Below are 19,031 nucleotides of genomic sequence, written 5' to 3'. Positions count from 1 at the left end.
ACTCCACCAGCTGGTTTACCGCTTATGAATGCAGATTCCTCTTGGAAAGTGGTTCTCATCTCAGTGGCAGAAGCATCTGAGGTTTCAAATCCCAGACTCTGAAAAACGCTTTCACTCTCCTGCCATGCCTTCTGAAAGTTCCTCCTGAGCTCTTTAGGTGAATCGGAAATATCTAAACTATGGCCAGCGATGACATCTTCGTAGGTCGGCGGGGCATGTTTGAAGTCAAAGCCGGATTTTCCAGCCTCTGAGCCATGTGATGAAGACACCGTGGTCATCGTCGACCCCACGACTCGATCCTCAAACGCATCCACCCCCGAGAAACATTCACTGGCAGACCTCGTTTCAGAGCGGATGCTGGGAAGCCTCATGGGAATGCTTTCTTGCAGCTCTCTAGCACGATTGCAAGATAAACCTGTAAAACTTGAGTCTTCTACGGACGTCGATCCATATTCCTCCTTACAGAACGAGCGACTTTCTTGCTTAATGCTGTGGTCGGCCTCTCCGTTTGTATAAACTCTCCTGGTCGACTTCGCTTCGAACACGGGGCCAGCCTCGAAGTCCCGGAACCACCTGTCTATTTCATTCTCACGGTCGCTCAGGAAACTGTCAGCCATGCAGACCGCGCGGCCGGCGGCGTCGTACCTCTGCGCGTGCTCGGCGCGCCGCGGCCCCTGCACCGTGCGGATGATTTCCACCGAGTCGAAGCTCTCTGCGTCCGGCAGCCGGCGCGGCGCCGAGCCCCCCGCGTCGTGGTGAACGTAGGTCGCCATCTTCTCGACTTGCCTAATTTCCTCTTGAGCTTCCCGGGAGCCTCGGAAGGAGCCGCTGTCGACACGGTTTACACTAATAGGGATGGTGATCGTCGGGGGAGAGTCCCTACCACGAGTTTCTATCTTAATTTGACGCCGAAGTGTTGCAGGAGACGGGATGATCTCAGACCTTTTCTCTACTAGGGGAACCGGGGTCCCTGATGGACACGGGGTGGCCCCTCTGGCTAGCTTGGCGGTGGTGTCCTTGAGTCTGACGAGCTGCTCAGAGCGGCTCCTGGGTAGAGAAGGGGACGCCTTTGCTGGGCCAGCTCTGGATGCTTGTGGCGCAGGACTTCTCGGGGATGCTGCCGCAAAACTGTCTTTTTTCGGGGACTGAGAGAGCTCGTCCTTAGGAGAGGTTTCTGGCCGCCGGGCAGTGGACTCGATTGTTATAAAAGTTGGCGACGGTGGACGTGTTTTCAAGGACGGAGGAGGGACCTTGCTGTCCTCTAGTTTGATTTCCTGATGGGTTTTCACGTGATTGCGAGCAGCTGCTTCGTGCTGAGCTGCTACTTGGCGGTGCTCTGTCTTTTCTACGATTGTATTTTCTCGCCGTTCACTAACGTTCGACAGTTCAGATGACGTTTCATTAAGGCTAGTGGGTTTATTTCTCTGCTTTTCTGCTTTGGAGGACATCATGGCTGTTTGAATTATATTCTCACAGGACACAAGCATCTCCTCTGCTTGAGTCTTAATATGCGTTATTTCTTCTTTGATTTTTTCTATGTTGTTCTCCATAGCAATGCAAACACCATATTGTCTTTTTTCTTCACTTAATAGCCATACTGGAATAATATTTAGCAGGGTCTGAAATGTTTTAAAGCCGTTTTTATCTGGCTCCACTTCAAACTGTTTTACCCTAGACAAAATCTGTTGTAGTTCTTCACGTTTTCTTAAGAATTCCAATATATTTATAGCACATGTTCCATCATCCTGCTGGGATTCTTTCACGGAGGAAAATAGAGATTTGCTCTGTGTAATCTCTTGCTTTGAATCTTTAGTATTAGAAAAGACTTGTTTCTGTTGTATGCCCTTGACTCCAAGACATTTTTCTTCCTGCAGATTATTATATGGCTGGGGCAATTTTTTATGTTCAGCTTGACTTCCAGAAGTCTGTATTTGCATTTGCTGAAAATTCTGCATCTGTGAATCAAGATGTACATCAGTAACCTTTTGCTTGACTACCTTCTGTGATGATTTATTCAAATGTTCTTGTTTTCTTTCAACTATTAGTCTCTCTTCCTTTGGACCAATTGTTGATGGTTCCTGATTTGTTCTTTCACTTCCTGGAGGTTTCCCACTCTCAGATTCTCTAAATTCTCTTTGCTTCTCAGAAACTATATTGAGTTTACTTTCATGGCTTTTCTCTGTGGGTTCCGTAGGTAGTTTTACTGTTACTCTTTTCTCTTTCTTAGGTAATTGATAATATTTTTCAGCTACAGATTGCTTATTACTATAGTCAGTGCTTGCTTCAGTTTTCTCGGTTTTCTGGTACTGTTCTTTGCTAATGGTTTGAACATCAACATCGGATTGCTTTCTGTGGCTTTCATAGATGTGGTCTGCTTCATTTGATTTGTGATCTGCAGTAGGAAGCTTGATAGTTTTAACTTTGAAACTTGAGGAAACAGATTTTCTTTGGGGCAAATGCAAGTCCTCCAGATATTTCTGTTGTGTTTCTTGTGCACTATACTCCTGGTGCCTCTGTTTAATTTCACAAGCTGATACAGATTGTAACGTGTCCCACGAGCTCTGTAAAACTTCCTTTTTCATGGTAGCTTTTTCTTCTGAGGCTGCTAGAACATGTTGGAGCCCCTCGGTGGTGACCGTCCCCGCTCGTGTTGTGGAAAGCTGGTTGTCCATACACACTCCTAGGGCTTGAGAATGACTTTGGGAGTCTGGGTTAGGTTGAACCAAAGTGACCCCTGAATCCAGTCCAGGTAGGGGAGCCTCCTCATTTGTTTTTTGTAACAGTACTTCCTTTTGTAGCTCTGGCATGTTTTGACTGGGGCTTTCTCTTTTGACTATGTTGTAGCAAGAACTCTCAAGTTTCCGTTTTTCAAGCTCTTTTTGTTGTCTGTACTTTTCTTCAGCTATCATTAAAGGTGTCTTAAATTTTCTCATATACGGTTTTGGACTTTGTTGTCCTGAATCTGCTGAGAATGAATGAGATTTTATAAGAGGTGCCATTGTTTTTTCCTTGGGTAGTGAAGTTTCTGGAACTGTCTGTGAGAGAGACCTCCTAGAGTCCATAGATAATTGTTTTCTTTCATCGAGACTTCTTCTAGACATGTTCTTCTTCATCTCTGTCTGTTCACAGCTAGTTGCCATTATTACTCTTTCCTGACCCTTTGAGGGAGTAATTTTACATTCCGTATCTGGCAGGGAAGTTTCCAACTCAACTTTTGGGGATCCGCGATTCTTTTTATCTTCTATCTGTTTGGGAAATTTGGGTTTAGGGAGTGTGGGAGGTGGCAAAAGTACTCCTGATTTTCCCGTTAAGACTTTAGCCTGAGAATGAGTTTGCTGAGAACTCGAGGCTTCTTGGGAATATTGTATGAATGTTCCCCTGTGCTTTTCTTGAACAGAGGAGGAAAGGAGATGCGCTGGTTTAAGAGATGGAGTTGGAGGAGGGGGAGGTGGTAGAAACGTTGATAGACATTCTCTTTCAGATTTATCAACTTCTGGTGGTGGAGGAAGAGGGAGGCCTGGGAAACTTTCAAATTCAGCCTTTATCATCTCTGGGGCATTTTTTTCAGGCAACATCATTAGAGGAGGTGGAGGAGGAAGAGGAAATTCAATTTCAGATGATGCATTGGAAGGTGGAGGAGGAGGTGGAGATGGAGGTGGAAGAGAGCACTCACTTTCTTTTCCATTATTTGCTGGGTTGCCGTTGATTGAATTAAAGGACATTTCCATTGCCATTTTTAAGTCTGTGGAAGTATTTGTCTTCATTAAAAAGTCCTGGCTCTTCAGATGAACATCAGCCTGCTTCTTGTCAGTTGCCTTAAATTTACTATGACTTTTGGGGGAGACTTTCACTTGTGTTACATCTGATATGTCTTGATCTGTAGGCAAAGTCGGTTGAGGGTTCATGGTCTTTTTCTTTATATATTTATTAGAACATTGTAGTTGTTGCTTTAACAAAGTTTGTGTCTGCAAGTTCTCTGAAGCTTCACAAGTTTCCCCGACTGTCACGTTGACCAGACCCTGGGTTGGGCTGGGCTTAAGGCTTTGTTTATCTGTTGGTATTTTAGTGTTTTTGGTATTTTTAGGACTCTTTACAGAGAAAGATTCAGTCCTCTGGTGGTCATTCCTCAGTTTGCAAGTTTGAGTCTGTTGCTTTTCCACTGTTTTATTGACAGATTGTATAGAGTTAAAGACAGCATTCTTCTGTTCTGTCACAGTCTCTGACCTCTTAGTTTTTAGATTTTCCTTAGCTGACACCGTTGAAGTCAATTGTCTGCTCACATGTTCATCACTAAGATGCTGCTCTGTTGTGGTATCAGTCCAGATGCCTATTTTGTCCCCTGATTCCAGCACATTGTTAATAGCTTTGTGATGTGAATTAGATAGTTTTCTAAGGCTTTTCTCAAGAGCATCATTGTTCTGTTCACGATCTATGACAATCTTTACAGTGCCTTTGGGGGCTTTTGGGAGAGTAACTTCAGTTCTTTCTTCTATTAAATTCCCATGATAAGATTTGCCTGTAGTTTGATTAGGAACGTCTGCTCTCCCTTGCCACCTGGCTGCTGGCTCAAATGGTCCTGGTCTTGGCTGAAGAACACTTCTTGTGTCCCTCTGGACAGCCACCTGATGAATCTTTGTTTTCTGCTCTTCTGAGGATCCTCCCATCACACCTTTCACATCTTCTTTTACTATAGCTCTTTTATCTACTTCTTTGAAAGCTCTCTCTGCTTCTTTCAAATTCCTTAATGATATTTCAAGGTCATCTCGGATAAGCTCCTTTTTCAGGATTTCTGTTCTTGTGTTCGCGGTCTTTTCAAGGCATTCAATCGCTTTTTCAATGTCACCAGGGATGGCATTGGGCTGTTTAGATTCTTTCCATTGGTGGTTTGATTCCTTAAGTGATTCGAGTGTGGCCAACATGTCGCCTTTTATAATTTCTTCAGTTTTAGCCACTGTTTTCTGATTTATGGCCTGGCTGAGGGAATTTAGAGTTGATTTCAAATCACCTTTTATAATTTCTTCTTTGGAGGTCTTGTAACATGTCGTCTGAGGCTCTGTCATAAAAACCTTAGCTGTATTATGCACATCTCCTGGGATGACGTCAGTTTCACGAATAGTACGTTCAACATGAGACTGCCTTTTCTTTAGTAACAGTTTTGTACCCTCCACATCACCACCAATTATTTCTTCCTCTCTTTCTTGTTTCCTAGCTGTCAGTGTTTCACTTGACTCCATCTGGAGTTGTTTAAGATAATCCAAAGCTCCAGTTTCTATGCATGTTGTGAAAAACTGAACATTTCCCCTCTCAGAGGCATCGATTTTAGCCCTTTCAGATATTTTATTGTTTGATATGGAAGATAGCAAATTATGAACGGTACGTTTTACATCACCCCCTATTACTTCTTCACGCTCAACTGTGTCACCAGCATTTTCATGAAGAAGACAATAGATAGTCATATTAATATCTCCTCTTTCATCTTCCTGAATTAAAATGCCTTTCTTTACGGATCTTTCCTCAGAGAACAGGTTTTTTATTGCTTGTTGTACATCACCACTCACTATTTCTTCTTTTTCAGCATGAAATTCCGTTGATCTGTTTAATAATTGAGTTTTGGTCAAATTAACATTTCCCTTCTCTTCTTCACTAACCCAAATTTCCTTTTTTGTACAGTCTCTTTTGGAAAGCAGGTTCACCATTATATTTCTAAGATCAACCCTGATAATGTCTTCTTTCTGTATCTCGGGAGATGCTTGATTCATTAGCTTGTATTTTGCCATTCGAACATCCCCAACTTCATCAGCTTCAATGATGATTCCAGGAGCTGCAATAACTTTTTGAGAGTAGAGTTCTTCTAACGTTTCCTTAATGCTCTTGCCAATAATGTCTACCTTCTCTACCCTACTTTCATTAAATTCATGAAGGGGTGTAGTTTCAAAGAGCCATGTAGTTGTCTTGACATCAGAGGGAGGGATTTCCTCCTTGATGATTTTTGTGGTGTTTTCATCTGCTTCCTTAATAGAATCCAAAGTTCGATTTTCAAAAAGCCACACTGCCTGCTTAACATCACCTTTCTGTGTATCTTCCTGTGTGACCGTTTTGATATGTTCATATTCTGACCCTTCTCCTCTCAGCTCATCTATGGTGTGGGTTTCAAATAGCCAAGTAGATGTTTTAACATTGCCCTTTTGTATTTCGTTGACACTTACTGTTCTTATATAAGTATTCTTACCACAGTTTTCAGACTCAAAAAATTGTTTACTTGTCTTTACATCCCCACCTTGAATATGGTCCACAGTGGACATAGCATCATGTGCTTCTTCTGAAATCTGATCCAGCGGCTGGGTTTCAAATTTGTATCTGACAGAACTAACATCTCCCTTCTGAATGTCTTCCTGTGTGACAGATTTAATAACATACACAGTCTCTGACTGATTAATTGAGTCTAGTGGTTTTGTTTCAAAAAGCCACCTAGTTCCTCGTACATCTCCATGAATTACTTCTTCCTTTTTAACGGTTGTCACTTCATGGTAATACCCTTCTTGGTCTTGAATTGCATAGAGTGGCTGGGTTTCAAAGAGCATTCTGTAGCTTTTTACGTCACCCTTCATTACTTCTTCAGTAATTGTTTTCTTGGTGCTGAGACAGTCAGATTCTTCTTTAATCTCATCTAAAGAAAAAGTCTCAAAAATAAAGCACCCCTTTCTTACATCCCCACCTTGTACATCTGTCACTGTCTTAACTAATTCATCACCGTCTTGGCTCTCTTTTATCATATCAATTGGTTGGTTTTCAAAAAGCCACCTGCAATTTAAAACATTACCTTTCTGAATATCTTCAGTCTTTAGGGCTTTGATCTTTTTCAAAACTTCCTCTGAACTGGAACTTATAGAATCTAAAGATTGATTTTCAAATTTATGCCGCATGCTGGAGACATCCCCAGCCTGGATATCCATTTCCATGGCCTTGATTTCTTTTCCTTCTTCTCCTTGTATGCTGTCCAAATTTTCTGTCTCAAAAAGAAAACACGCTGTACGAACATCTCCACCTTGGATCTCTTCCTGTTTTACAGTTTGCAATTTGACTGTTGCTTCAGAGTCATCTTTTATGGTGTCAAGTGGCTTAGTTTCAAAGAGCCAGGTACAGGCTTTGACATCTCCCTTATGAATATCTTCACTGCCAGTCATTAATGAAACTTTTTCATAAAGAGACTCCATTGGTTGGGTTTCAAAAAGCCACCTGCAAGTTTTGACATCCCCTTTAACGATATCTGTCGCTTGTTCAGTTTTACTTTCTCCTTCTTCCACATTACTAAAATACTTAATCGAATCAAGAGGTTGGGTTTCGAATAGCCATTTAGCAGATTTCACATTTCCGGTCTGTATTTCTTGAGCAGATATTCCTCTGATTATCTGGAATTTATGAATGCTTTCATCAAACTGGTCAATGGGCCTTGTTTCAAAAAGCCACCTACAACTTCTCACATCACCTCTTAGGATTTCTTCTTGTTGGACTGTCTTGACTTGATGATATTTCCCAAGGTGGTCTTGAATGGCATATAGTGGTGTTGTTTCAAAGAGTGATTTGTTTAACTCTACAGCACCTCTGGTGACTCCTTCCACCTCTATTTTATGTGAGGCATCAAATTTAATTAAATTGTTTGATTCAAAGATATGTGTGTAATTCTTTACATCTCCTCTGTCAACTTCTTCAAGTTTCACTGTTCGTATATACTCTTTTTTATTTTCTCTAATGTCTTCCAGAGGTTGGGTTTCGAAAATCCATTTTTGGTGCCTAACATCCCCCTTTTCTTCTTCAGAGGCAGTAATTTTTTGAAGTTTTTCTACATCAGGGCTATCTTTTAAAGCCTCTATTGGAAGTGTTTCAAACAGATGCTTAGTAGTTTGGACATCGCCTCCTATTATCTCTTCAGATCTTAGAGGACCTGCATCAGGAACTTCTTTTAGAATGTCTAATGGCTGAGTTTCAAACATCCAACACTTTCTGGAGACATCTGTACCTATTATTGTTTCCTTTTCAATGATGACCTCTTCTGACTCTTCTTTGATTTTCTCCAAAGGTTGAGTTTCAAATAACCACTTTGCCCTACTCACCCCACCTTTGACATTTTCTTCCATGGATATCCCTCGGACAACTTTAATTTCTGTGATATCCTTGTTAATTGTGTCCAAGGGCTGTGTTTCAAACATCCAACGTGCTGTTCTCACATCTCCCTTTTCAATATCTTCTCTATGAACAGTTTTAATTTCTAGCATTTGACCTAAACCATCTCTAATAACATATAACGGTTGAGTTTCAAAACATTTTATACTTCTCCTAACATTTCCCTTAATTTCTTTGAGCTCAGACCTGAGTTGCAATAAGTGAACTTCATCCACTGAATGAAGCTGTCCTAGCTGATCCAGATGTTGAGTTTCAAACATATATCTCACAGTCTTGACATCCCCACCAGTTATGTCCTTTACAGCAGTTAACCCTGATTCTTCTTCTTGATGCATTTTATTCATTGAGTCTAATGGCGTTGTTTCAAACATCCACCGGGCTGTGCGGACATCTCCTCTGGCTAGCTCAGGAATTTTCTCAGCATTTTCTTCAGTGCCAGAAGAATGATCCCCCAGTGTATCCATGGGTTGGGTTTCAAACATCCACGTGGTATATTTCACATCACCACCAGCAATGATTTCTTGATCAGCAATGCCCTTGTTGATATTATTTTCATCTGGAGAGTCGTTATTGATGGAATCTAAAGGCTGGTTCTCAAAGATCCATCTCATGGACTGTACCTCCCCCTTCAGAATTTCATCCCACTCCAAGTGTTCTCTTTCTGAGTTCAGAGCTTTTTGAGAACTGTCATTCGTATTTTCAAAAACATACCGGACTTGTTGCACATCTGCTGAAACTGAGCTCCCTGGGTTCACTTGACTAGAGACAATTTCAGAAACCTCACTGATATAATGTTTTTCTAAGTTTTTTCTTAACTCAGGATGCATGTGTTTATATAAACGGTTTAATTCGTACAAATTCCTTTGCTTAGAATATAATTCTTTGGGTACTGGTGGTATTCTAGGAGGGTTGGGGAATTCAGGGGACTGGGAAAATGCTGCCATATCTATTGGAGTTTGAAATATATCAGGTGGGGGAGGAGGAAATTCTTCTGTTTTTCCCATAGCAGTGGCATTAACTTGTACCAGAGTTGAGGAAGTGGCACTGTGGTCATTGTGTTTTGTGGTTGATGTTTCCTTCCTCTGGCAGGTCGACATGCAGGAAGTGGAAGAGGTATCCACAACTGGTGATGCTTTTAAAGTCTCTTCATATTCACTTCCGATCTTTAAGGGAGAGAAAGTCAAATCTTATAAAAATGGGTGTAGTGGTGAAGACTTCCTAGGCATCGCCCCTCACCTGTCCACGTGCTATGATACCTCCATTGGAAACAACAGGTGACAGACTCCTTTGAGAGACCTACTTAGGAGCAATATTTTGTGTTTGTTACTATCTTTCCTATAATGCATTGCGCTTTCAGAGTTATATTCCCCATTCGAGACATCAACAGTTCAGTATTTTAACATTTACACATAATCTTGAGTATTCTTCCTCCTTTGCTTAATATGCTATGCTGAGTAATCTAGAGGGAAACAATAAAAGCCTTAAAGTACTTTTGAGGGTTGTTTTGTTTTCCTTGGAATTTTAAGCAAAGTATCTGACATTTAAAATTGACTTTATTATTTTATCTAATCCTAGTTATTAAACTTTAGAGTGCATATAATTTTTCCATTTTTCTCTAGTGAAGAAAGTTTTTACCTCTACTGCTTTTCTCATGTAGATTAATATCCTCCTTATGGAACAGAGGAGTACTGGCTCAGGATTTATTTCAAAAACCACATCAAACATTCAATAATTTGAAAATGCTAAGCATCTACATCTGGTTTTACATTTAACATATTTCTATGTAGAGAAATTGTCTTACTTTACTCTGCTTGGCTGGGGTCATCTCGTTGTCAGAATAAAGGACCTTTTCCTGGGCAGACTTTTCAAAGTGCTCTTTTAAAAACTTAGTTGAAACCTTTGGAATCTCTTCGTCCTCAGGTGTATCAATGACTACAAACAGAAAATAATACCGGGGGTGTTATATAACAAATAAACATGATGTTTGAGAAGAAAATTGTAATACTATGGGAAGCTTCTTACAATATATGTTAAATAAAAAGGTTCAAGGTATATATGGTTAATATATGTACACAAGTTAATATATGTCAAGAAATATAGGAAGAACAGTGGTGATGGTTATATCTGGATAGGAAGTCATAAGTGATGAAACTGTTGTTTATTTCAATTGTATATATTTTTCGAGTTTCAAGACCTACTTCCTTTAGGAAAACCAAAATAAAGCCAAAATAGATAGAGCCAAGTAATGAATGGGTCACAACTGGCTTAAATCATCCTTTGTAGCTCTTCAAGGCAACAAAGCTTTTCATTCCCCTTTTATAGGCAAGACAAACTGGGTCTTATGCAAACTTGCACAGATTTGTCTGTAGTTTAATGTCATATCTGTAGGTTGCAAAACTGAATTTAGAAGTGTTTAAATCCATTATTAGAAGTAATACAATCCAGATAACATTTCTGTTCCCAGGGAGCTTGATAAACATTAAGTTTTATTCTAGGTCCCTGAGGCAAAAAGCAATTCAGAGGTGGCTGGCGTACCACCTTCTAGGCTTTTAGGATGAATTCATAAGACTGATGGGCAGTGAACTATTTCAGAAGCTTATTGCATCTATTACCACACACAGAACCTAATTATATATAGAAATACTACTCTGTCCCCTTTGGGACCATGAGTCATAGTTACTAAATTTACTCAGTGGGAGGGATTGTGCTTTGGAAGGCTTTCCATTCAAACACAGACACATCAGCAGGAGCAAGGTATATTGGGGACCAATAATAACAGATTCTCACCTGTTTCTTGAACATACTGATGGAGCTGAGAAGCTTGGCTTATTTCCTCAGTGTGCTTTTTAAGATGAGAGGCCTATGTTTAAAGATAATTTTAAATCAATAATTGTTTCTAAGAAGTCAGTTATTTTAGTACTATACATATATTCTTCATTTCACAGTGATTTTCTTTCAAGACTTCAGTGAACATTGAGAGATGCTAATTAAACTTCTATTCCTTATTTTAATGCATGGGCTCATGCTGTAACATAATATATATGAATTAACATCTAAAGTGCACTCATATTTTTAGGATGCCCATTTTATTTTTCAAAGAATGTCAACTCCAAAGTACAGAAATAGACACTGATATATATTGATATTAAAAACATAAAGGACATTAAAAGCAATTGCTTACAACAAGGTCAGAATTTCCACACAGCTTTGTAAACTGTTTGGAAAGTATTGTCTTTCTAAGTAGTTACCATTTCTGTTCCAAGAACATCACTTTTGTGTGTTTTGGAAACTTCTTGTTCATTTCTTTCCGTTTCCTGGCTGTTTCTTGAAATGTCGACCTGGCTACTGTGGATTACCTCCTGAAAATAAATGAATAAAGAAATATACAATGTTTTGAGAAAAGTCTGAAAATGTTAACTTTTTTAATTAGTGGAAAAACTTAATAATAAAATTAAAATTAATGAAAAAAATGGAAGTTCCTCAGTGTATTAGTTTGCTTGGCTGCTGTAACAAATTATCACAAACTTAGTGGCTTATAACTGCACAAACTTAATATTTTATGGCTCTGTAGGTCAGAAGCCCTGACTGGGGGTGTTGACAGTGTTAGTAGGTCTGTATTCCTTTCTGCAGGCTCTAAAGGAGAATCTATTCAATCCTTGTCTTTTGCAGTTTGAGAAACTTCCTGTTTTCCTTGGCTCATGACCCCACTCTATCAGGCTGAGGCTTTCTCACACTGCCATCTTTGATTTTCTCTTCCAATTCCCTGTTCTACTTTTAAGAACCTTGTGATTACATGGGGCCAATCTGAATAATCCAGGATTCTCTGTCAGAAGGTCAGCTGATTAGCAGCTGTAATTTTATTTGCAATCTTAATTCTCCTTTGCATGTAACTTACATATTCACAGATTTTGGGAATTAGGACATAAATATCTTCAGGAACCATTATTCTGCCTACTACCCTTAGTGAACTACAATGTATGAAAGATGAACCTCAAAAAGAAAATGCAAATCCTTGATGAAAAAAATGTATTTTGTTATTTACAAGCCAACTTTTCATGTTACAGAGACACTGCAGTCTTCAAGTTGGCCATCTAGTTTGATGACACATCCAGAGTTCAGATGAAGACTATAACCAACATAAACAGACCATATTATGTTAATGTGTATTTCTCTTTTCACACATGGGGCTACTTTTGATTTTATTCAAGTTAGTACAGGTGACCCTGGCTGATTTGGATGCTTTGAAGCTCCTCTTTATTTTGGTCATCCAGTCCTGCTGTTACTAGAGACTGTGATCTGGTACAAGTATATGACTGACTGATTGATTGATTGATTGATATGATGAGTCAGTTGGCATATTGTTAAAAATCTTAACATCAAAAAATAAGGATATGAAGAGATTACTCTTCAAGAACCCATGAAACTGAACTTGTTTGAAGTTGGGCATTCACTTTCATCTATTTTACCATCAAACACTATTTTTGAGATATGATTTTTTAAAAATTTGCCTTTGTAGAGAATAGTCAGGTGAGCAAATGTCATTATTATTCATCATATAGGAGCACTAATTTTTTTTTTACACAAAGTTAAATAGTTTTGAGCTGTCAAATTCTAGTCCTTTAAACCAACAATAAATTTAAAATTGATTAACAAGACCTTGATTTTTTGTTTTTATTTTTTTTAGTTAGTGGCCTTGTAGTGTGTGACTTTCCCCCCCCTAAGGGTATTCAGTATACAGGGTATAATTTCTGGTTAACCAAGCAGCCATCAGACATCTGCTTAGAGATATATAGTTCGATCTGATCTTATACTTTTCTAGGAAGGAGACTTAAGAAAAACAGTTGGCATCTTCCTAAAAGTTCTACAGAGAATTGAAGGCAAAATGTAGGTTTATATTTTAGAATGTAGATTATATTTCATTGGATGTATTAGTTAACTAGAAGTCCTTTCACAATGTATACATATTTCAAATCACCATAATGTATACTTTAAATGTCTTATAATGTTGTTAACTATACCTCAATAAGGCTGAAAAAATGTGGACTGTATCTCATTAAATTGAATACCAGTGTAATTTTTTCCCCTTGAAGCAGAATGGTTTTCAGGCCTGAATTAATAATCCACATATATAAAATCATTTTTAATAACATGCTTGGCATACATTTGTGCCAAGGAAAAATTTACTTAATGAGTGGATGACTAAATTAGCAAACTTCTATTAATAAATTATTTTCATTGAATCTTCTATTTGCTGGAGAGTGTCCTGGAAATGAGATGAAACAATGAGCAAGTCGTGTACTCTACTTTCTCAAGAAGGAGTACAGAAAATAAATAATCCATATCCTTTCCTTTAAGTTCAAATAACCAAAGTTTGATTTAATAGGAAGCTTTGCATAATCAAATTTTATTTAAGGGTATCAGTAACATTAGGCTGTAGGGAATAATAACAATCACTGAAAATGCATGAGCACAAATAAAAATTTTTTCCGTGACAACTGTTTATAACTGAGAAGCCTTTCCATCTATAAAGATACGATGGACATATTCTATGGCCTTCTTATGATGCTGATTGAACAGACAATGAAAGAACAAAGGGCAGTGGGAACCTGACCGTATGAAGGTTCTTACTGAAGTGCACCATGATCATTACTACAGAATCGTGCCTCTATTTACAGTTCCATGGGACAAGCTATGGCACAGAGACATGCTTATTTGGTCCAGTTGGTGTTTTTAAATTTAGAATTAGTTAATACTTACAGAAATAAAGACTTCTGCCTGCTTTTATAAACTTTAAAGATCTGACAGTCCTGGGTTTCTATTCCAACATGTGAGTCAGTTTCTTGCTGGAACAAAGTAGTGGCCAACATTTTTACCTGGGACATGTACTTTTCAGCTGGTCACTATTCCCATCATTCGCTAAGTAACACAAGTTGGTATTTAAAAAAAAAAAAAAAAAAGCCTGCCTGGAACCTATAGAAACTCTAGTTTCTTACACTTGTTGCTTATTATCAGACTGAAAGAATAGAGTTAGTGATTTGAATCTGTACATTGAGAAAGACAAATGCAAATGTTGGGAGTAAAAAACTAAATAAACGTATTTTTGACATATTTTGAAAGTTATTTTCTGGGCACTTTCTACTGAATGTGTATCTACTTGAGTAAAAACAATCCATGCCTATCATATCTAAATATATTTTCTTGTAAGAGATGACACAACATGAACAGTACCAGGGTACATAAATTTGGCTAGCATTTCTACTTGTGCTATTACTCAACAGAACTATAATTGCTATGTGAGTTTGGTATGTTAGTGTCAACACATCAATTTTCCTTCCCCCAGGTTGCTGTAATTTATATAAAGTCTCTTAAAATATGCCAAGATTTTATTTCTATTGTTATGGTGTTTCATATTTTGCAACTAGTTGAGCTTGAATGTTTCTTTTTTTTTGAACTTGTGAAAATTTTTATTTTATTTTTTTAAGTTTTTTTTTTTAAAAACTTCAGTGTTCCAGAATTCATTGTTTATGCACCACACCCAGTGCTCCATGCAGTACGTGCCCTCCATAATATCCATCACCAGGCTCACCCAACCTCCCACCCCTGTTCCCTCCAAAACCCTCAGATTGTTTTTCAGAGTCTGTAGTCTCTCATGGTTCATCTCCCCCTCCAATTTCCCCCAACTCCCTTCTCCTCTCCATCTCCCCATGTCCTCCGTATTACTTCTTATGCTCCACAAATAAGCAAAACCATATGATAATTGAGCTTGGATTTTAAATCTGACTTTCACTCTTCTCAGTTGCTGGTGTCTACAAAGAACAGGGTTAGGTAAAAGGACGGATCATCATAATGCTCAAGAGAAATCAAATTACACGAATAAGATGTAATAAAAGAATTCTGGCAAGAACACTATACATAAATTCACACAAAAATATTAATAAAATTGGTTCTTGAATATTAAATTCAAATATAGCTCAGGCTGCAAGAGACAAAATGCAGTCTTGTTTACAAGTTGGATCAACCAGGAGTCAGAAACGGGATTTTATATTAACTCGCTCCTCTATGAGGTATGTTGTAATCTTGGGTAAGTCACTAAATCACACTGAAACTCTTTTTTTTTTTTTTTCATCTCATTCACCCATTTATAGAAAGAGAAACAGATGATATATGTGCTCTAATATGGAGTCTAACAGAGAGAATGTGGCATAATCTCAAAATAATATGATGCTTATATAGTTCTTACCAATCTGATGTCAGCTCATATGTTAGACAAGTATCTTACAAAAATCTATCCTTGATATATACTTCTTTTTCTTTAAACAATTTTATCTATTTATTCATCAGAGAGAGAGCACAAGCAGGGGAACAGCAGGCAGAGGGAGAAGCAGGTTCCCTACTGAGGAGGGAGCCTGATGCAGGACTCAATCCCAGGACCCTGGGCTCATGATCTGAGCTGAAGACAGATGCTTAACCGACTGAGCCACCCAGGTGCCCTTGATATATATTTCTAAGGAGATTTCTCCAGCACAGAAAAGACTTCATGTTCTGCCTACCCAACTTGTCATTGTTATTATCAGTACCGGAAAAGGCATTGTATATTTCTACCAATAAAAATTCAAACTCATTGTAGCATAACAAGTAAGGAAAGAATAGGACCAATTTTTTATTTATTATTTATTTTTTATGGTGACTCACTGTTATTGTGACTTTTGGACGTATACCCAATAGAAAAAAAAAATGTGATAAAAATTTGGTAGAATAATATGGAGTAACTGCCTCCCTAGAGTGGAAAAAACATGCTCAATGCCAATAATACAGCTATTTTACCTGTCACTAATCTCATTTTTAATAAAACTAGGAATAGTTATGATATATTAATGCTATTTGCATCTTTGTCAAACAGACATAAACAATACCAAAAAATGTGCTATTTATGTTAGCAAAACTGTCAGCAGATTCAAAGTTTGAAAGAATAAGCAATTTTTTTTAAAGTGATGAACATAACAATTTCTGGTTAATGTATTGTATTTCTCTAGATTTGGATATATTCAAATTCAAACCTGTTTCTTTGGCCATGGGCTTTCTTTATTTTTTAAAAAATTTTCTTTGAAAATTTACAATATAAAATTTGATTTCCCTAGGGTTTGAGCTTCAGGTTAAGGCTTTTCTACATTTACTATACATTTTTGAAATCATGGCTCAAAAACTATTTTCTATTTAAAACCTTTCCTGAGGGGCACCTGAGTGGCTCAGTGGGGTAAAGCCTCTGCCTTCCGCTCGGATCGTGGTCCCAGGGTCCTGGGATCGAGCCCCACATCGGGCTCTCTGCTCAGCGGGGAGCCTGCTTCCCTTCCTCGCTCTCTGCCTTCCTCTCTGCCTGCTTGTGATCTCTGTCTGTCAAATGGATAAATAAAATCTTAAAAAAAAATAAAATAAAACCTTTCCTGACTTTTCTATAGTCATCTATTCCTGCTTATTTTGTTGTTGTTGTATTTCCATCCTGTCAGTACAAATCTTTATTACCTACTTATCACATTTCACAGTCATTATTTGACGATATCAATCTCTCATTTAACTGAAGTCATGCATCCTCAAATCTCAGTTTTAGCATCCTGGCAGATAGTAGATGACTCCCCCCCCACCCCCACCCCCCTGTCGGCAGCCTTAAATATCAAGGAGTAAGTGCATGGGCAAATAGTCATATTTTTTTCCAAGAGTATGAACATTTTATAATTTTAAATCTAGTTTAAAAATTGAGAGTCTAAATTTTTCCCACATAATTCTACGTTTTTTTAGTATTTTAGCTAACAGTCTTTGATACTGAACATTTCATAATTGGTTGGTGAAATTACTGAAGCTGATGTGTATAACAATAACATGTCAATCACTTTACAAAGTTCTCAGAAAGAGCCCTCTTGAAAACATTGCTAGGGATCAGGACATCTTTGAATGAATATGGGCAGTGCGGCGATGCTATAAGGAGTAACTGGCATCATTAGAGGGAGGAGAAGCCTGTACCAAGAAACCAAAACATGCACAAAGACAACAAACATACACAAAGGGAAAGAACCTTTCAAAATAAAAAAATATATTTTCAAATAGGCTTTTTATAAAAATATCTTCATGGTGCTGGAGTGCCTGGGTGGCTCAGTTGGATAAGCATCTGCCTTCAGCTCAGGTCATGATCTCAGGGTCCTGGGATCGAGGCCTGCATCGAGCTCCCTGCTCAACGGGGAGTCTGCTTCTCCCTCTCCCTCTGCTCCTCCTCCCTGCTCCTGCTCTCTCTCTTTCTCAAATAAATAAACAAAATCTTAAAAAAAAAAAAAAACTCCTCATGGATTAAACAGACTAGTTTGTATTTCTTTTTAGTGAATGAGTATTCATTGAGTTGATGGAATTGAAGTGTTGTCAAGCATCATCTAGAAACAGCAGAATGCATTAAGCAGAATTACTATGACATAAATTAAGTTGAGATATTTATGATGACAACGAAAAGACAATACTTTATCCTAATTTTTAATTTATACAAATAGGGAAAGCTATCAAGGGGAAAGAAGAATCAAGGCAGTTGCAAGTCCCGACTCTTTGTCTAACTCAATATACTCAAAAGTGAAGCCTCCAGTTTCATTTGGCTCAATAGTAAAGCTATGAGCATGTACTAGTTGACTTGTCAGATCCAAAGAGACTGATGGTGCAAAACATTAAAAGAAGCTTAAAAACGTAAGGTGGTGACATTTTCCTTTGAGGCCATTGCATCCCTCAACATAAGGGATGCTATACAGCTTCACCTATTCATTTATTCAAGCAACAGCTCCTAAGGACCAAACAACTATCTCCATCACATCGTGCGAGGCATTGTCAGTATTGTTTTAATTAAAGTTTCTACAATTAAATCTCAATCTACTTAAATGCCTGTCAATCATCTCTCTATCCATCTATCTCTGTATTTGAGCAATACAAAAAAAAGTATTCATATATATTTAATGGAATAAAAAAGCTCAGCTTGAAATTCTCTTGAGGCAAGATCTGTAATAAATACAGGTACATGAATTATGTAGTTTTATTACATAAATCTCTGGGAGAAGTATTATCATTCATTTAATTACAACTTTTTTTTTCACTGAAAATAATTAGGCTTTGGTCATGTTTAGCTACTACAAAACTTATCTTTTCTAATAAAAAATACTTGATTTGAAAGTAAACATATTTGACTTCAAAGAGAGATTTCTGAATAAACAATGCCAGCTTTAACGGCTAGAACTCTGACTGTCCTCTTCGTTTCAAAAAATATTATTGATAGAGTCATATCCCTGTGTCCAAAAATGCTGAAGATTCATAAAAAGAACATATAAAAGATGTACTCTCAACTGGGCCATCAAACATATTAGTTATATAAATAACAATATTTATTTGACAAACTAAAAAAGCAGGATACATAAAAACATTCAATTTGCAGTAAAGGATGCCCTCTGGAAGTTTTATGTAGATGTGTGTTAAAGATACACATACGTATACAATATTTCAATCCAACATAGACATAAAGCATCTTAAAACCAAAGTGCCACAAGGATATAAATAAACATAAAAGCACAATAAAAGAGAATAAAACTTTGAGTCTCAAGGAACACTGAAATGACAGATAAAAAGCTTGTAAGAAGAATGAAAATATTTTAAAGAAAAAGAAAACCAGAGGCTACCTGTATCTTATGTTAATTAATGCAAACCAAAATAGAGAAACAGAAGAATTCTGCCTCTTTATTACCACCCTATATTACCAATATCCAATAGATTTTTAAGCCCTACTAATTCTATGTTTAATTATCTCTCAAGTCAATGCTGTCTTTACACTAAAC

The 19,031-nt window shown here is 37.8% G+C and overlaps 1 protein-coding gene across 3 annotated transcripts in view; it reads right to left on the bottom strand.

The window, feature by feature from the left end:
* Nucleotides 1-19,031, bottom strand: part of XIRP2 (xin actin binding repeat containing 2) — a 73,810-nt gene that overhangs the window by 9,933 nt on the left and 44,846 nt on the right. For 2 of the 3 annotated variants that reach the window (XM_032880365.1, XM_032880366.1), the window contains exons 4-7: nt 11,430-11,540; nt 10,969-11,041; nt 9,983-10,113; nt 20-9,344 (exon numbers count right to left, since the gene is read on the bottom strand). In XM_032880365.1, coding sequence (XP_032736256.1) covers nt 20-9,344; nt 9,983-10,113; nt 10,969-11,041; nt 11,430-11,540 — 9,640 coding nt within the window. The remainder of the gene's footprint in view (nt 1-19; nt 9,345-9,982; nt 10,114-10,968; nt 11,042-11,429; nt 11,541-19,031) is intronic. The other variant, XM_032880367.1, reaches the window with a different exon arrangement.

The sequence above is a fragment of the Lontra canadensis genome, unplaced genomic scaffold (assembly GCF_010015895.1).
Source record: "Lontra canadensis isolate GAN:19392208 unplaced genomic scaffold, GSC_riverotter_1.0 scaffold69, whole genome shotgun sequence".
In the NCBI taxonomy this organism is placed as follows: domain Eukaryota; kingdom Metazoa; phylum Chordata; class Mammalia; order Carnivora; family Mustelidae; genus Lontra; species Lontra canadensis.
Note: the sequence above shows the minus strand (reverse complement) of the source record. Positions and strands in the feature narration are given on the sequence as shown.